The following is a 19,351-nucleotide window of genomic DNA, read 5'->3' as shown; positions in this document are numbered from 1 at the left end:
CACCGTCGACTTCTTAGATCTAAGATGACGATGACGATGTTTTCCTTCACCGTTCGAGCGAATGTTAAATGTACACATAGAAAGTCCATTGGTGCACAGGAATCGAACCCATGACCTCAGATGAGAGCCGCACGCTGAAGCCAGGCCAACACTGCTCCGAAAATACCTTATTGTTTTGTTTATATTTGAATCTTGAGATAATCTCGCGAGCCCTCTGGCATTGAGAGTGTCCATGGGCGGCGGTATCACTTTACATCAGGCCTCCTGCCCGTTTGCCCCCCGTTCTATAAAAAAAAAAAAATGTTTTATTACGTCCTATTGAGTTTTAAGTTGTGTCAAATAGTGGTGTGTACTGTTAAACCCATAAAATACATCCTCAATCACCCCATTCGTCACGCGAAACGGGAGCATTGATATCCAAAAAAAAACTAACCGAATAATTCGGGATCTCAAAAATTGTCACGGCGACGGTGTCTTTGAATGTTTTTTGCTTGTAATCTTCTGGTTAATCCGTTTTAACACGTCCAGATGTGCTCAGATGAAGAAATTAAACACTCCTTTGTGTCTTTTAATGTTGCGAAGAAAGTTTTAGTACAAGGTATTCTAGAGATTTTTTTTGATGATTCTACATATATCTTAACAGAAATTTATATTTTACTAGCAGACCGGCCAAGCGTTGCAGTGGCTAAGGTTTTTGTTATATTACATAGTAGTAAACTATTTATTTATTTATTTATGCTTTATTACCTTATTCACAAACATACACTTAACAAAAATACAAAAAAAAACTATTCCAGGGAAACTGTAGGAGAACACCAGTCATGGGGACCACCATGCTTTTTGGTGGTTATGCCATTAAATTGTAGCTTATGTGAAACGATGGTACTTTCAATACAGCGCCATCTGTTACAATTATGACTATTAAATAATAAACAAATATATTGCAATAAAATAATATTGCGGGTATAAATTGAGATGTAAGCTATCCTATCTCTTAAGTTTGATCAAACTACACACGGTGTGCAAATTTGATTGATATCGGTTCGGTAGTTTTCGGTTCGGAGTCCATAGTGAACAAACAACGTGACACGTAATTTATATATATTAAGATTGGAATTAATATAATTAAATGGAATTAAAAGTCACCGTTTTACACTTAGGTATAAAAATAACTACAAAAATTAAAGTACCCAATAATATTATTCGATATAAACTTTGTAATGCTTAGGTACTATTTAAATTTATAGTATAATTTGGGGGCTTGTACCAATCAATAAATAATAATACCAATAACAATCATTTTGGTAGGCTTCCAAAAATACCAAAAAGGCGTACCTAGAAGTAGTGTGTTAAACAAAATTGTTGTTCGTATCGTATCTGTGTCACACCCTTGATAGAAGAGTATGCTTTAAAACTACTCATAGTAGTTATAAATATATTATCGACAATTTATTTGTTATTTTCACAAACAAATAACACAAAAATATCCACAATAGCGGTGGCGATCACTGAACAAACGATGGACGTACATTGTGCCAACCCCTAGGGTGCCATTAATACCAGATCAATGGGACATCACATTTTGACACCCACGGCTGATAAACAAAACACCACGGCCCTTATAATAAGGTTCAAAATCGCGTAGCATTTCCCAGCAAATTCGTGTTTTTTTGCGCAATGATATCGCCAGTTCGTGGATATTTTGTCGTTTAAGGAATTAGGTCGTTTTGTCTCCGTTTAATGGTCGAAACGTGACCGAAGAAATATATTCTAATTTCTCAATAATTTGTTCGGGTGTTAAAGTTACAAAGCTTTCGATAAAATACGTATTTTTCCTTATAAAAATGGTGGTCGCTGTCAGAGCCGGAAGTAATACTTTTTCCTGCTGATAGCGAAGACAAGTGAAGGAAACGCGCTTCCTCACGCTGAAATGTGGCTTATAGAAAAACTTGAGGGTTACAAGGTACTTTTTCTTGAAGCGCCGGAAATTTTAACGTAATTTAAATTACGTTTTGTAAAGCGTTTGAATGGTTGAGTTATTCAGAGAAATTTAGCTAATAGAAGACAATGTATTCTAATTTGATTTTTAAATTTATTTCCCATATCCAACAAATTTTCATAAATTTAATTTGGCTATAACTTAGCTTATATTAACTTACTTCATTTCGCAATATGATTTTTAACTTTGCCTAACTTTTTAGTAGCTACATAAATAATTCCCTAAATATATATTTTTTTATATTTTCCAATAAAAAACTTCCTCAGAGTAAATTAAATAAAAAATACTCCAATTGGTCCAGCCGTCTTCGGTTTGCAACATATGCGATTCTTAATAAATATAGTATGTGATTAACATACCTATAAATAAAACTAGTTTTCTCTTTATCTAGTACATTCAATAATTGTTACACACAAACATTCTAACAGAGTTTATTTTATAAGACAGTTAATATGAAAATTGTTAGATTATGTATTTTAGATATAGATAGATAGATATTGTATAGTATGTCACTGGCCTAATTATGTAATAAGTTAATTATTTAAATATGTTTGACGTCCTGGTGGACAGAAAAACTGTGTCCAGTTTGTGTTTCCACCATACCAACTTCTTTCTATTTAAGATCATGTATATAATAAATAAATAAATAAATAAGATACCTTCCGGGGTTCCCAAAGGCTTCTTACGTTAAATTAAACAAGTATTTTCCCCTACAAAGTTTAAATTAAATGTATATTCTTCAAACGGGGCCACATATGTAGTTGGTCCAATTTGGCGCAGGCGTGCACGGGTAAATAACCCCGCACACAAATTGTTATCTTGTGAAACGAGACGTATGATTCGCGCAACGACGCGTGTTAGCCGCTCGTACCAACCGCTCTTCAGTTGGGGCTAGGGATGCGCCTTGATCGATGTTATACACGGAATAGATAGATAAGATAACATATAGATAGATAGACGCATGTGACAGTGTTACAAAGTTTATAATACAGACAATGTTAACGCGATTGTTGTACTATTACTTCTATTGAAATCATAAGAATGCTTTAAATACTTACAACCTTTTAGGTCCGGGCCTCAGATTTTTGTATATGATCTAATATCAAGTAGGTGATCAAGCTTCTGTACATACTCCTTCGACTTTTTGGGTTTAAGGCAAGCCGGTTTCCTCTCTATGTTTTCCTTCAGCGTTTGAGCAAATTTAAAACACATCACAGAAAGTCCATAGGTACACAGCCGGGGATCGAACCTACGACCTCAGGGATGAGAGTCGCACACTGAAGCCACTAGGCCAACACGTCTTTTAATTATATTTATTATCAGAATATTTTTCAGGACAAATCTATATCTCTTGACATCATTGTTTTTGTCTACATTAAATCCATTTTTAATTCTTAAAAGATGTCATAATTGTTTTTAATTAGAAATAAAAGCTTTTGTTTAGTTTAGTTTCTAAAAGCGTTGTATTTTAGAAACTAAACTTCTTATCTTCTATTTCAGTCTTCTTTATACAGCTTTAACAATTACAATGTTTGCAACATTAGCGAAAACCAAAGTAACAATAAACATCGATAAATGTTCTCGTACATCACTAAAATTTATGAAATGTAATTTTCCGGCGCGAGTCGCGAACATTTGTAGCTTTTCCGAGTATTCTGGGAAATTGCGATCTCCGCGGAAAATATGAGATCTACCGCAGTTCGTTTAAATTACAAACTCAGTTTTTATAATAATCTGCAGTGCGGTTCCGGCCTCCGTTTATACGGATGATAAATACCGCAGCGGTTTTTATAATTAAATGCGATTTTGATATTTGTTTTTCTCATTTATTGAACCTATTACAATCTATGATACTAACTCCTATATTAGATATAATAAATATTGTTATTCATGTCACTAAACATAACAATCAAATATATTATTTACAATGTTCTTAACCAAAATAATAATAATTAATAATAAAAAATTAAACAAATTTAAAAGTTTGGCCCCTGTGGCAGTGTACCTTTAAAATAAATTAGAAAAACTACTAGTACTACCTACTATTTACTTAAAGTCTTTTGGGAGTAAGCAAACCCCGGGGTTCACTAAGAACTGGGTTTCTATGTACCTAGGGGATATGTGTGACGGCCAAGATTGTGAGCGATACCAAGGGCCAGAATCAGTATGTTACACAAATCCCCATAACATATAAACGTCCCACTGAATACTGTCTCTGACACTATCAGCATCTTTATATGTTCGCGGTGTTCACAGTAGCGATATTGTGTATATCATATTCGACATAATCGTATTGGCTTAGTTTACAGATAATGTATGTAATTCTGGTGAATAAACATATAGACTTTAAATATATTTGAACTTAGCCCCACCTACATTCAAATTCTAATTATTATCATTCGGGAATTAACATTTTAAGCCACTTGCCCGTCAAGGTATCTATTTGAATATTCGAATTTTAAATTCAAATGACGTTCGAATTTTCCGTTCCAAATTTAATTAACAATGTCCATCTATAAGTGTCGTGTACAGCGGACACACATATTTCAGTGTCGCAGTGTCCGCGACCATCCTCTGCCCACTGTTCATCGATGACTGATCGGTTGCATGTGCTGCTTCAGCACATCAGATAGGGTTGACCGTTTTGTATTAAAGTTTTATGAACAAAAAATTCCGACGACACTAAATCATCTAAGATTAGTTCTTCATATTGGCTGGATTAAGACACAATTAAAAAGAGTTTTACAATTGTGTTTTCTGTTATAAAAACTATTTGTTATGTATATTATATCAAACCTATCATTATAACTAACATTACCTATCAAATTAAACTTATAAATTAATTAATTAACCAATTAAAATATATTTCAACATTCTCTTGATATTAAAAGTACAATTTTTTACTAAACAATTCTATCCTATCAAATTAATTCTATATTCAAACACAACTTAACATATAATTTTATTGATAAAACTGTTAGACACTCCTCGACAGAGACGCAAAGGTCAATTTTCAAAATTCAAATTCTCAGTTATAAAAACCAATTAAAAATGTTTAAAATATTTAGTAGATATTAGAAGTACAATTTTTACCAAACAATTCAATCCTATCAAATTAATTATATATTCAAACACGACTTAACATTTAATTTTATTGATAAAACTGTTAGACACTCGTCGACAGAGACGCAAAGGTCAAAATTCAAAATTCGAATTCTCATATAAAAACCAATTTAAAATGTTTAAAATATTTAGAAGATATTAGGAGTACTATTTTTACCAAACAATGTATAACTCGAACACAACGTTTAAACATAATCCTGTTGGTACTTAAGTGTGGCACTTGTCGGGTCAACCGAATTCAAAATTCGAATCTCCGCAAGCCCAGCCCTACCCAAGACGAGGGTTCTAAGATAATTATCTTTTTTACTACACCCGACGTAGTTTTAATAACGTGATAAATGCTGCGTAAAGGCTTGCTGTTGACGCGTAAGGAGGGTTTCCCAACCTTTGATTAATACCTTACTTGTTATGATATCTTTATTGTGTAACAGATGCTTTTTATTTTTCGAGTAATTTTCAGTGTTGGGGATCGAGATTTAATTTTACGCCTCGTGAATTCAATTTGTCATTAGTTATGTCTTATCAGTTATCGTTTAAGTGTTAACAAATTGGTATTGTGTTGGCAAATTTTTCATTCGTTCTTTAAGACGTAATTAAGAGACTTATGAGATGAATAACGAAGATAGTAGACCTTTCTGTCATCTTTTAAAACTCTTCTGTATAAACATTTCTTAACCTTATCCTATCCTGATCAATCGTGACTTGTGTAATTCTTGTGTTTCCTTTTCTTTTTCATTGCATCACTATTCGCTGTTCATGAATCTGTAAGATTAGCTTTTATGTTTTTAGGTTGTTATTTTTTTTTGTATTACTTTAGATTAAGGTTCTATATATATAAATATTTTTTTATATAACATTTGTTTCTGCACTTCTCGCAAGCATCATGTTTGTTTTTTTTTTTTAGTTTTTCTCTTTAACTAGGGTTGCCTGGAAGAGATCGCTTATTAGCGATAAGGCCGCCCGTTGCATCCCTTATAATTTTTATGTATTATATTTCTTTTATTTGCAACGAAGTGCAAATAAATAAATAAATAGATAGTGCTTACCACAAAGATAATGTCTTTTAGAGAAAGCGGGGCTAGTCTTATTTTTTTAATCTAATTAAAATATTACAAGTAGCAGAGACTGTATTTGTTTGATTTGATTTAAAATTAGAAACTAGAGCTCTTAGAATATTTTTAGCATTTTTAAGTATGTCATCTCCAAACTAACAATTATGTTTTGAACAACAAACTATACTTATGCACGAAACGCGAATATAGGTACCTATATGTATCTATCGCGTATGAAATAAAACATTTATCAAATATAAACTTAAAACATTTTAATACTAGTGCGGTATAATGAGCGATAGCTTGCGATGGCCACTAACTATATTCACCAAAGCAATAGATCAATTGAACATTACGTAAACACAAACCCCTCTAATACAAAAATACAGCCTATTATTGTATTATGACTCAATCGAAATAAAATATGCGATAACAGCCCCAATTACTTTACAACAAGCATTATTATTCCTTGAATAAGTAAAATTATATTTAATACTCGGTTTGCTGTATGCATATGAAGTGTCTGTTGTAAATTGTGGGTTAGAACCCTTGTTTTACTTACGTTTATCTGTAATTTGAGGAGTTGGTAAGCTCATGTTATACTTCAAGACTTTAAAAATGGAATAAGAATGAATGAACGTTAGTATAAACCACATTGGTTGTATTCTGAGAAATTTAAAAATTCACAATAATTGATACGGTTAGGGTACCTACCTAGCGCCCGCACCTTCGAAATAATTCGTTTTCTATTAAACCTATAAATTAATAATATCGTATATAAAATTCTCGTGTCGCGGTGTTTGTAGTTAAACTCCTCCGAGACGGCTTGATCGATTCTCATGAAATTTTGTGTGCATATTGGGTATGTCTGAGAATCGGACAACATCTATATTTCATCCCCCTAAATTTTTTTTTAATTTTTAGATATTTTTTTATGATACAGCATTAAAAAATACATACAACCCCTAATTTTCACCCCTCTACGATCAACCTCTATTTTGTATTATAAATGTTATTACATGGCAAAACGACGTTTGCCGGATCAGCTAGTAATATCATATATTCTTAATAATATGACTATATATATAAGTCTTAAGTTTTTTTAATATGTCATGGATTTTGTTTTTTTTTTAGTTTGTTTTTTTTTTCTACCTATTCTTATTTTAAAGTTCATGTATATTCTAATGGGTGGACCCCATGCCCAGAGACTGATCAAGACTTCTGACCGCTCTAGGCTATTTATCAAGATGGCCCCCCGCTAGATGACAGGTGTGTTACGGTCGATCGAAAAAGTAGTAACAAGTATAAAGTGTAAAAAGTAGTATATTAGTTATGACTTTATTTACTAGTCTGAAAAACCAAACGTTATGTTTACTGTATTATAAATAATTTGCCGATTTTTAAGTGCCCTTTAACATAATCAATAATTGCATAATAATTATCAACAATGAAAGATCACCTCCCTTCAAACTCAATGTGCCCAGTGTTAATTTCAACAAAATGAAATTTTGGTTTCTTTCTTCTTCTTACATCTCTTGGTTTCGTTTCAAGATAAGCATGTTATGTCTCATAAAGAGTAACAACGTCAGATAAATCAACAGAACTTGCTTGTAGCTGTGTACTAACGATTTGAAACTTTACGAGCACAGGGTTCCAAAAGCACATTTTTGAAATTTCTAGTTTTCATTTTGTCTAAAATTGCTTTTGCTTCTGTTTTGGTCTCTTTACTTTGAGTTTTTGACAGATTTTTTAGTAACGTTTCGAATTTTTTAGTAATTCTTCATCTAATTTGGATACTAAAGTTTTCCATCTGCTTGTAGATCCAGTTCACAGTTCATTTAGTGTTTTGTCTTGTATGCAGGGTGTGATTCTAGCGAAGACACGTTTACAGTGCGCCCGCGCCCCCCTAGATCGTCGCGCCCTAGGCTGCAGCCTAATTAGCCTATGGGTTAATCAGGCCCTGCCCAATTACGTTACAGAACTTTACTTAGACACTTACGATCTTAAAGTATATTTGGTCTCAGCCATGAAGAAACTCTTCCTTCCTCCATATTTATGATTTGTTTGTAATTGATAATTAATGAAACAAAAGAAACACGATGCGTATATATAAATAAAAAAAGAATTCTTTAATTAAAAAACTTGTTCAAACTAAGCCGGCTTTGTATAAATTTTGAGTGATAAAATCGTAATAAATAATCGCAGTGCCTATGAAATTAAATTATCAAGGGTGAGGTGATAAATGTACAAGCTGTGACTGTCCGACAATCTTGGCGTGGACTAATATCGCCATCTATTAGACAGCCGCAAAAGTAATTGTATTGACGTCAATATATAGATGGCGCTCATTCAGAAATCAATTTTACATTATTATAATTATATTAATAGTCTCTTATAATAATAGTGCTGATTTATTATTTGATATTTATTACAATGTAGTTTGTAATTAAATAGTACATGTTATATATAGAACAAAAAAAGAAATGATAGCTAGCAACCAACTTAGTTCGTACATTCCTCAAATTTATCTTAGTTCTGATAAATTACACTAGATGGCGCTTTCCTTGAAAATAAAAAGTTTTTATTTTATACTAAGAATGCGTTCATATTTTAAAGTTTATGCCTTTTCAGGTTCTTGGTAAAAATGGTGTTCGTGGCTGGTTGGACGGGACAGCAGATAAATCAAATTGGCTCAAATTCGTCCGCTCATCAAATTATTCGCATGATGTCAATGTGCAGCATCTTCTATTGGCAGGACAAGTATGAAACCATTTTATTTTAAATCTTTCTAATAACATCATTAGTCAATGTGAATCTTAGTAACGGCCAAAGCCCCATGCCCCCGACTAATTTGAAAGTCTGTTTTACAGTTCTTTATTGAATTGTAAGATGACCTTCTGCTTCTTTCAAACTTATGTATTTTTATTGTACCATCGTAAATATTTTTCGTTATTCAATAATGTAATAAAACAATATATTGTAAGCTACAACATGCGTCTAGTATCAAGACAAGGCACACAAAAACTACTGCAATTATTCCACGCCGAACAATAATTATAATAATTCAAGTTTAGAACAATTAAACGAATCACAACCCTCATTAAAACCGCGTTTCTCACTACCCCAATAAAATTTGAATGTGGAACGTTGGCAAGTTCCGGTGGCTGAAAATCGGTGTTCCCTCGAACAACTGTGACCCACTTCCGGTCAGAGGGGAGTGAACAGATGTGATGATTAGATTCACTCAGGCCCCTTCAGGTTAAATGCTATTTGATATTTGCCCTATATGTCTGGGAACTTTATGTAATATTAAAAGTTTGATTCAATGGAAATAATCGTTGGTACCTAATGATAATTATTATAAGTATTTTTTTCTTATTCGACGTTGTGCGATTCTCAAATAGCTCAAATATATAACAAGAAATTACTTACATACGATCAGACCGCAAAACTATCTATATATGGGTGGATATTTCAAAAACACCATATATTATCTATAAATAATTTAATAAATAACCTCCATTTTGCATACGAATGATTGGACGTACACGTTGATAAACACAAAGTTTTTATGTACTTAAATGATTTAACAAATGTTCCAGATATGGTACAAAGTAACACGTGACATCCCATCAGGACAGGAACTCCTTCTTGGCCCAAGGACACCTCTGCCGTTGCAAGACGTCTTATCCGCTGGGGGTAAGTTGAATCTTATATGAATTATTTTGTAATTTTCATTGTTTTGTTTTATATTTGTATGATCTATTCGAGTCATTTCCTTATAAGTGCTTGTCACATTAAAAATTGTATATTGTGGTATATTTAGTCTCAGTGATAATACTCCTTAATATGAGTCTAACTGGTAATATATTACTACTACTACGTAGTATTACATTTTCATTTTCATTTTGTCATTACTATTACTACCTACTTACGTAGGTATATAATAAATAAAGAGTTAAAGTTTATATATTTTGGCTATTACATTAAATTACTTATTTTATTACTAAGCAGTTTTAGTGCAAAATTTGCTTGTAACAAGATTTAAGAATTAAAAAACGGTAATTTCTTAAGTTCTTTCAAGAGTTCTTTCATAAGTCTAATGATATATGTACTAACATTATTATAATAATTGGTAATAATTACTCCTTGGTCATAACATCTAATACTAATATAAAGTTCTCGTGTAACAATGTTCGTTCCCATACTCCTCCGAAACGGCTCAACCGATTGTTATGATTTTTTATGCATATTCAGTGAGTCTGAGAATCGGCTACTATCTTTTTTTAAACCCCTAAGTAACAAAAAGTACCTCAAATTTTTTATTTTTATTTTTTAGATTTTTTTGTTTTTATTTTTATGATGTAGCAAAAAAAAATACATACAACACTTAATTTTCATCCTTCTACAATCAACCCTTATTTTTTATTATTGTAGATAGTTATTTTTATTGAACTAAAAAAATGTTTGCTAGAAATAATATACATGACAAATCAAACGTTTGCCGCGTAAACTAGTGATATATATATATAAATAATTCACGTAAATAAAATCAGAATATATGACAATCAGTGTCATGGTAGGTTGACTCTGACCAGCAGTTAATTGGAGTCACCTGCCCCCGACGTGTGACTAGCACCCTGTGTGTTCGAACAACATATACAGGTTGATTTAATTCAAATTAATAATAACCTTTTTTATGTATTAGGTATATTTCTGAGGTATTGATAAATTTTAAAGCAAGAGCCTTCTGTGCCGAAACAACAAATATTAAAAAAAAAGTAGGCAGTACAAACTTTTTAGGTCTGGGCCTCACATTTCGGTATCTGTTACATGATCATTTACCAATCTAATAGGCGAAGAGGTGATCAGCCTTTTGTGCCACACGCCGTCGACTCGGGTCTAAGGCAAGCCGATTTCACTGTTAATAAAAGATAAATGCGCACATATCAAGAACGCCTGAAGAAAATATGCGCCGTTATCGAAGCCCATTTTAAAACAAAAAACAACCGCCAAAACAGTCAAAAAGCTTGCCAAATTATAAACAACCTTTTCCCATGTCTCTCATACACAATCAAGTATTTTTATCAAAGTAATGAAGGCTCATACTGTAGAACAAAAATCACAGGGCGGGTGGCACGCGCATACGATATTTAATTTAGATAAATCGCAACGTACGACGCACGTCGTGAAAAATCACGCATATGCCATATTAACGGTGGGGTCCACAATCATTATTTATCACTGGATACGCCTTATTCCTAAATAATAAAAATCCAAAAGATACGAAACAACTTACGAACTAAAATGATATTTAAGCTATTTGGATTACTTCCAGTATTGTCTTTTATTGACATAACTTTCACACATTTGATAATAAAACAATTTTTTTACCGGATGGAAGTTATTTCAATAGAGAAGACGGCCTTAAATTGTCAAACACCTGGGATCCAATAATATCCAAATTAAAATCTCAAGATAAACAATCCGCGAAAATAGAGGACACCGTGAGCCATTTCTGCCAAAACCCTCCATCTTTTAGTCGATACCAACTCCGGGGAAACAAATACAGATAATACAACTTTTTCTACAGCTGTGATACTTTTTTACATTCAACATCTTTTGTCTTCAGTCACCGTGACCACGCACTCTGTAAAAAGCACGCAAAACGTCGGTTAAATTTAAAATTATGAAAAATAATTGTAAATACATAACTTCAATTCGGTAAAAAATTGTTTTATTATCAAATGGATTACTTCTTCTTCCGTTGCTGCTTTATTACTGCTGTTAACAACTTGAATTGCCGGGTATCTTGCGCTAGTCAAAACTCCACCGCGGATGTGATGCCGGTCACTCTCTTACGTTCCGCAACCACGACTTCTTCCTCCCACCAGCCCTTCTCTTGCCTTGAATTTTGCTAACTAAAAAGATAAAAGTGCCGGTATTATTTCGAACGTACCAGTCTTTAATAGCTATTCAATGTATTGTCTAGCGAGTTATTGACAAGCGATTTTTAAAGCCTTCTTTAATACAACCATATACAAGGTAAATTTATGTCCGTTATCACTATCTTATACTAAATAAATATGATAAAACTAATGTTAGTGTATAAAGCTACGAAAATATGTTCCGTTAAATACATAATCACACTTATGAAACATAAAAAAAGCTTTTAGAACGGTCCATTTTAATAATGGATTATTTTAACCTAAGGGATTTATAAAACCGACTCAAATATTTGAAATAAAGTGGATTCGAAATTTAAATTTATACAGCCAGTAGTCACATCCAGTACGAAACCATATTTACAAGGGTCTTCAGAACTTCCGGCGCAACTTCCGCTGGCGTCGCGTTCTGCGTGATTTATGCGATCCCAATTGCACGTAATTACCGTTCTGTTTATAAAATTATCCACTAGAGTGTCTATTTTCTGGTTTGTTAGGGTAATGACTCATAGTACAAGGTGCGGCTACATTCTAAGGTAATTGTGAGGATACAATTCGTGAATTTAGCCAAGGTGGTCTTGATCTATTTTGCTTTAGATTGTATGATAACGCGCAATCAATGCAGATAATTCGGATATCTGCAGTCACTAGTATGCATTCTTACTATGCTTATATTCTTACTATATATAATTTATACACCATATTCCATACATACAAAGAGCAAGGTTGGCCTAGTGGCTTCACTGTCTGACTTTCATCCCTGAAGTCGTAGATTCGATCCCCGGCTGTGTACCAATAGACTTTCTTTATATCTGCGCATTTAAAATTCGAACAGTAAAGGAACATCGTGCCTTAGACCCAAAAAGTCAACAGCGTGTGTCAGGCACAAGAGGCTGATCACCTACTTGCCTATTAGATTGACAAATGATCATGAAACAGATACAGATATCTCAATACCTTACTTAACAGTATACAGAATATAGATAATTGCTTGAGTTAACACAAAAGCCTTCTCTAGAGTCTGCTATCCTGTATTAAAATACTTTTTCAATTCTTATTCAACCTAAAAACGGTATTGTTCTAGCTAGCGTATATGGCGTTTACAAGTTTATAAGATAATTATTGTTGTTTACATCATACTTGATGTATGTACAAGAGCAGTGTTGGCCTAGTGGCTTCAGCGTGCGACTCTCATACCTGAGGTCGTAGGTTCGATCCCCGGCTGTGTACCAAAGTCTATTGGTACACAGCCGGGGATGTGTGTGATTTTCTATGTGCGCATTTAACATTTGCTCGAACGGTGAAGGAAAACATCGTGAGGAAACCGACATGTCTTAGACCCAAAAAGTCGACGGCGTGTGTCAGGCACTGAAGGTTGATCACCTACTTGCCTATTAGAAATCTGAGGCCAAGACCTAAAGAGGTTGTAGCGCCACTGATTTATTTTATTTGATGTACATATATTCCATATATAAACGTAAGCTTTCAGACAAAAGCTATTTATCAGAACACCCACATTATCATCAGCTGTTGCACTCGACAGTGACTCTCAAATGTTATCCCTAATTAGAATCGATTTGCAGTCGCTCCATTCAAGCATTTGTTATAAAGCTCCGGGCCTTGCGTAAGACATGATTGATGGGAGTTATCGTGAGATTCTTTCATTCATATTAATTTCGATAACGCTTCGAAAGGATTAATGATATGATGGCACATGCTAGATAAGTTGTGTAGTAATGAAATTTTGGATTTGATTGATATGCAAAGAAAATATATAAAAATGAATTGCTTTGCCTTTGTTTCGTTAAAACTCGAGAATGGCTGGACCGGTTTGGCTAATTTTGATCTAGGATAATTTGTGTGTTTAACGAATTATATATAAATATAATATAAGCATAAATAATTTTATTTTCCGATACAGTTTGTTTCTGTTTTCAAAACATTTGAGGTCTTTTGTTTTAATAAAAAAATTAATCATTTAATCGGTAATTAGCAATAATTCAAATCATGAAAAATCATTCAAATCGGTCCAGCCGTTTAAGAGGAGTTCAGTGACATACACACGTACAGTAGAATTATATATATATGTAACCTATCATAATATCTTTTAAATTAGATTAATCTGCACACGATGTGTAAATTTGATAGAAAATAAAAAGTAGTTTCTGAGTCCATAGAGGACACACAACGTGACGCGTAATTTATAATTATATATTATGATAAATATGCATTTTGTTTTTGGTGTGTTCAAGATTTTATAAATTCAAAAAATAAGAGTGTTGATATAGTAAACAGAATACACATTTACACAATAAAACGAGATTAATATTCAAATATCTCGTTTTTAAGCCCTTTAAGGATTAATATAGATGTAAAATATGAATAAAATTATTATAATCTGTCTGTCAAACGCAATAATAATACCGAGTCAACCCTTTATTAGCCGCGCTTTTTTCATATTGGCCGCGTGCGCTCATGCGTATAATGAATGAGTGTCGCGTTGACATTTGTCATCGCGCAATTGTCAGATTAAAATTGATGACGTTGCTTTGTCCGTTGCGCACGCGCCTTTATTGAACAGAAGCCGTTATCAGGACCATTATTTTTCGCAATCTGATAACCCATAATATAAGTCATATTTTATATAGACGCCCAATAACAAAAAAGCTTTAAATGTTACAGATTTTAAGATATTGGAACAAAGTTCCTTATCGCGCGTTGTGAAAGGGGGCTAGACGGAAAAAATTCTTACGAAAAGTTGTCACGACACTTTTTTGCTATTTGCTATTGTAATACACCGGTTCTCGTCCGATCACCGTAGTTAAGCAACGTCGGGCGGGGTCAGTACTTGGATGGGTGACCGCCTGGGAACACCTCGTGATGTTGGCTTTTTTTTTCGTCGTAAGATTGGTATCGAGAAAATCTATCATACTGTTATGATACCAATTAACAAATAAATTAATCGAAGGGAATTTCGTTCCATCCGGGTGTCCCTTGACACCTCTAAAGTTTTTAGATTTAATATTAAAAAAATTGTACATCATTCAATCTCGAGTATTATATAAATAAATATAATTAACATTTAATAATTTTAATATTAAAAATAAAATAATAATTAAACATATTTCAAATTGGCACTGTCGCCTCCGAACATAGAATAGAATGTAAAGACATAATCGCAACGATCCCTCAAATATAGAATGATTAATCAAAAAATTAACCAACAATACCCACACACCCCATTAAACCGTACACAATCGCTCGGCGTCCCACATCGCATATTTATTTTACAATCAAATAAATATTAAGGACAATAAAACAGAAATATTTCAATTTAATATTCCCGCCCCCAGTAAAGGGTTAAATCTGCAACGGGACTTTTGTTAACAGATTAGACTGCTTATCTAGATGAAACGCGAAATTAAACAATTTTTATAAATCCGTAGATAAAAATTAATTCCAGTCATGTGTATATTAAAAACTCTTTTGGAGATAAATCTAACGTAGTGAATTATAAATCAAGTTTCATATTCCCTGATAACCTATATGAAAATTATGATCCAGCAGCTTGAAGCAGTCTAGCTTATCTAGCTTATCTAGATGAAACGCGAAATTAAACAATTTTTATAAATCCATAGATAAAAATTAATTCCAGTCATGTGTATATTAAAAGCTCTTTTGGAGATAAATCTAACGTAGTGAATTATAAATCAAGTTTCATATTCCCTGATAACCTATATGAAAATTATGATCCAGCAGCATGAAGCAGTCTAGCTTATCTAGCTTATCTAGATGAAACGCGATATTAAAAAATTTTTATAAATCCATAGATAAAAATTAATTCCAGTCATGTGTATATTAAAAGCTCTTTTGGAGATAAATCTAACGTAGTGAATTATAAATCAAGTTTCATATTCCCTGATAACCTATATGAAAATTATGATCCAGCAGCATGAAGCAGTCTAGCTTATCTAGCTTATCTAGATGAAACGCGATATTAAACAATTTTTATAAATCCATAGATAAAAATTAATTCCAGTCATGTGTATATTAAAAGCTCTTTTGGAGATAAATCTAACGTAGTGAATTATAAATCAAGTTTCATATTCCCTGATAACCTATATGAAAATTATGATCCAGCAGCATGAAGCAGTCTAGCTTATCTAGCTTACCTAGATGAAACGCGAAATTAAACAATTTTTATAAAACCATAGATAAAAATTAATCCCAGTCATGTGTATATAAAAAGCTCTTTTGGAGATAAAACGTAGTGAATTATAAATCAAGTTTCATATTCCCTGATAACCTATATGAAAATTATGACCCAGTATACGCAACGGTAATAAATTATAATGAATTCAAATCTGCGTTTTATCAGCATCCTGCGCCAACGGACAATGCCGGTAAGGGCCCGTTCGCACCGCGGGGTGTAACGGTAAGTCAGGTCGCACCTGATGTGTCAGAAAGTAGCCGCGAGCGCACGCAGGGTTATTTCTAATAGGAAATAAGATCGCGATGCCCATTGTATTATTCAAACATTCTTAGGCTAATAGGAACTTCTGCCTCGTATTGTACGTTTAAAGGTTTTCCGCTGTAATTTTAGTATTGTTCAAATGGTGAATAACTTTGTATTAATTAAAAAGAATCTGATGTCATTTTAGTTGGTTGAAGATGTGTTAGACATGCGTGCGTAATCAGGAGTTTATAGCCTTGGCGCTACAACCTCTTTAGGTCTTGGCCTCAGATTTCTGAATATGTTTCATGATCATTTATAAATCTAATAGGCAAGTAGGTGATTAGCCTCCAGTGCCTGACACACACCGTCGACTTTTTGGGTCTAAGACATGTCGGTTTCCTCACGATGTTTTCCTTCACCGTTCGAGCAAATGTTAAATGCGCACATAGAAAGCAAGTCCATTGGTGCACAGCCGGCGATCGAACCTACGACGTCAAGGATGAGAGTCGCACGCTGAAGGCACTAGGCCAACACTGCTCTTATGGTTATATATAATGGTGAATAATTATAACTTTTACCGGCCACTGGCAACGCACTTGCGAGACCTCTTGCGATTTAGTGAAATCAATATTGAAAATAAGGTTACTTTTTTTTTTCAAATGTATATAAACCATACTTATGCTTGTAGCGACACATTTAATATAAAACCGTATTTAAAATCAGAGCTTCAAGTTAATCAACATGAAGAATCTTGCCTAATATGCATCTTATAACGGCAACGGTAATACATCGTTAATATAAATAATTAAGGGCTGTTTAAGCCGCGAGAAACAACAGGTGAGCAAGTGCGGGGGTCACTTATGTAATTTAAAAGATCAGTAAGTCACCGTCACGCTGTCAGTTTACGCCATTTGGCGGTCGTGGGAAAACTTAACGTACATACAAACGTACTGTCAGATGGTTAGTTTTGGGTTACTCTAACAGTTGAATCATATTATTTAAAATATGCCTTTGCGAGGTGAGGTTATGACCAATATAATGATAATGCACAGTAGGTTAGAGCTGTGTCGGCTAACTCGGTGGTCTCGAGTTTGGATATCTGTAAGCAACAATTTCGAGTTGGAACAAGAGGTCATTAAGGTGACTTTAAGTTTTGTCCATTTTTTAATGTAAACTCTCTCAACGACTCAACTGTTAAGTGATACCGCCGCCCTCGGACACTCTCATTACCAGAGAGCTTGCGAGTGTCCGGCCATTTAAGAATTGGTTCGCTCTTTTTTTGAAGGACCCTAAGTCGAATTGGTTCGGAAATACTTCAGTGAGAAGCTACACATAGTGGTGGTGCGCGGCAAAAACTGCCTTAAAACGCTTAGGAACGACAGACTTCGGGTTGATAAGAAAAGGTTATATGCCAACAGTTATTTATTTATTTATGAAAGCTTGCCAACGCTCGGCACACTGATACATTGATAAAATAAAAATAAAATACAATTTTTGACGTGATAACGTCTTTAAAATCGTTTTAGTCGGGTGACATGTTCAGAAACTTGTGTCACACCAAAACCTCACGAGCGCGATCGCAGGTATAACGAGAGAGAGACGGACCGATCTCCCGTCTCATCTCGAGCGCTGCCAGTAATTCCGTGAATGTATGAAGAAAAATGTATATCATAGTCGAATAAGTAAACTTGTCATTTTACACCCGAAATTTATCATCAAAAGTGTGAATAAAACGATAGATGTAATATAAAATTTGAAAAAATTGTTATCTTCATTAATTCCTTACTTCCCAAAAACTTATATCACCAATAAGACGTTATCACGTAAACATCTCGATCGTTAACCTACTTTACAAACAACCAATATTTTTTAATGTGTCAAGCACTTACAGGCAAACATACCATATAAGAAATAATAAAAAGAAATTAAGCAAAACAATAATATAATTTAAATAAACAATACACGAAAATCGCCAGTAAAGTTATAGGTTCTTTACAATACTTAAGAAAACGACTGCTCATTCTTATTAGAATTGACAATTTCAAACTGTGTTAGAACAGAAAGTATTAGTGATAGATCATCAGAAAAGTTTATATTACAGGAATGTAAACGCGAACTTATAAAACATGGAAAAGCCCGGAGCTTTTTAAAAAAGCTTGAAACCCTTCCAATTTCAAAAAGTTGAGAAACGGGAAAGCCCGCGAGCTTTTAGTTCTATAAAAACCAAGGGCTTTTGCTATTTGTTTTATATGTTCATTTCGTGCGAAGAATTATACAGGTTCCAAGAACTCTTAGGGTAGGTAGCTTATCTAAATAATTTTGGGTGTCTAGAACAAGAAAATTATATTAATTAAACTTATTTATTATTTTTCCAAATTATACAGATACACCGTGATATCCTGTTGTTAGGACATCCCTTCACGCACACATATCTTGAACATATTAATTAATATTTTTGTACCATAGATACTATTTCAAATAATTTATTATTATTATAATCGCTAGTAATTAAATTTATTTGTTTAGTATACGATACAATACAGATTATTAAATCAATTAAATTTCTATATTCACCAACTTTTTCCGAAGACTGTTAAGAAGATTGTTAGATTACAAATTATAATTAATTCGTAATCATAAAAAATTAAGGTCATTGCAGTATTTTAACCAAAACTTTTCTCTCCAGTTGCTCAGGCTTAGACCGATAACTGCTTTAGTTAGAACTAGATTTTAGGGTTTATACTTATGGGAATAGATAATAATGCTCAAAAAGCCA

The 19,351-nt window shown here is 33.3% G+C and overlaps 1 protein-coding gene across 3 annotated transcripts in view; it reads left to right on the top strand.

The window, feature by feature from the left end:
* The window catches only part of LOC125060651 (histone-lysine N-methyltransferase PRDM16-like), a 143,616-nt gene that overhangs the window by 111,080 nt on the left and 13,185 nt on the right, over positions 1-19,351 (top strand). For all 3 annotated transcript variants that reach the window (XM_047665641.1, XM_047665639.1, XM_047665642.1), the window contains 2 exons: positions 8,806-8,934; positions 9,777-9,873. In XM_047665641.1, coding sequence (XP_047521597.1) covers positions 8,806-8,934; positions 9,777-9,873 — 226 coding nt within the window. The remainder of the gene's footprint in view (positions 1-8,805; positions 8,935-9,776; positions 9,874-19,351) is intronic.

The sequence above is a fragment of the Pieris napi genome, chromosome 22, assembly GCF_905475465.1.
Source record: "Pieris napi chromosome 22, ilPieNapi1.2, whole genome shotgun sequence".
Taxonomy (NCBI): domain Eukaryota; kingdom Metazoa; phylum Arthropoda; class Insecta; order Lepidoptera; family Pieridae; genus Pieris; species Pieris napi.
Note: the sequence above shows the minus strand (reverse complement) of the source record. Positions and strands in the feature narration are given on the sequence as shown.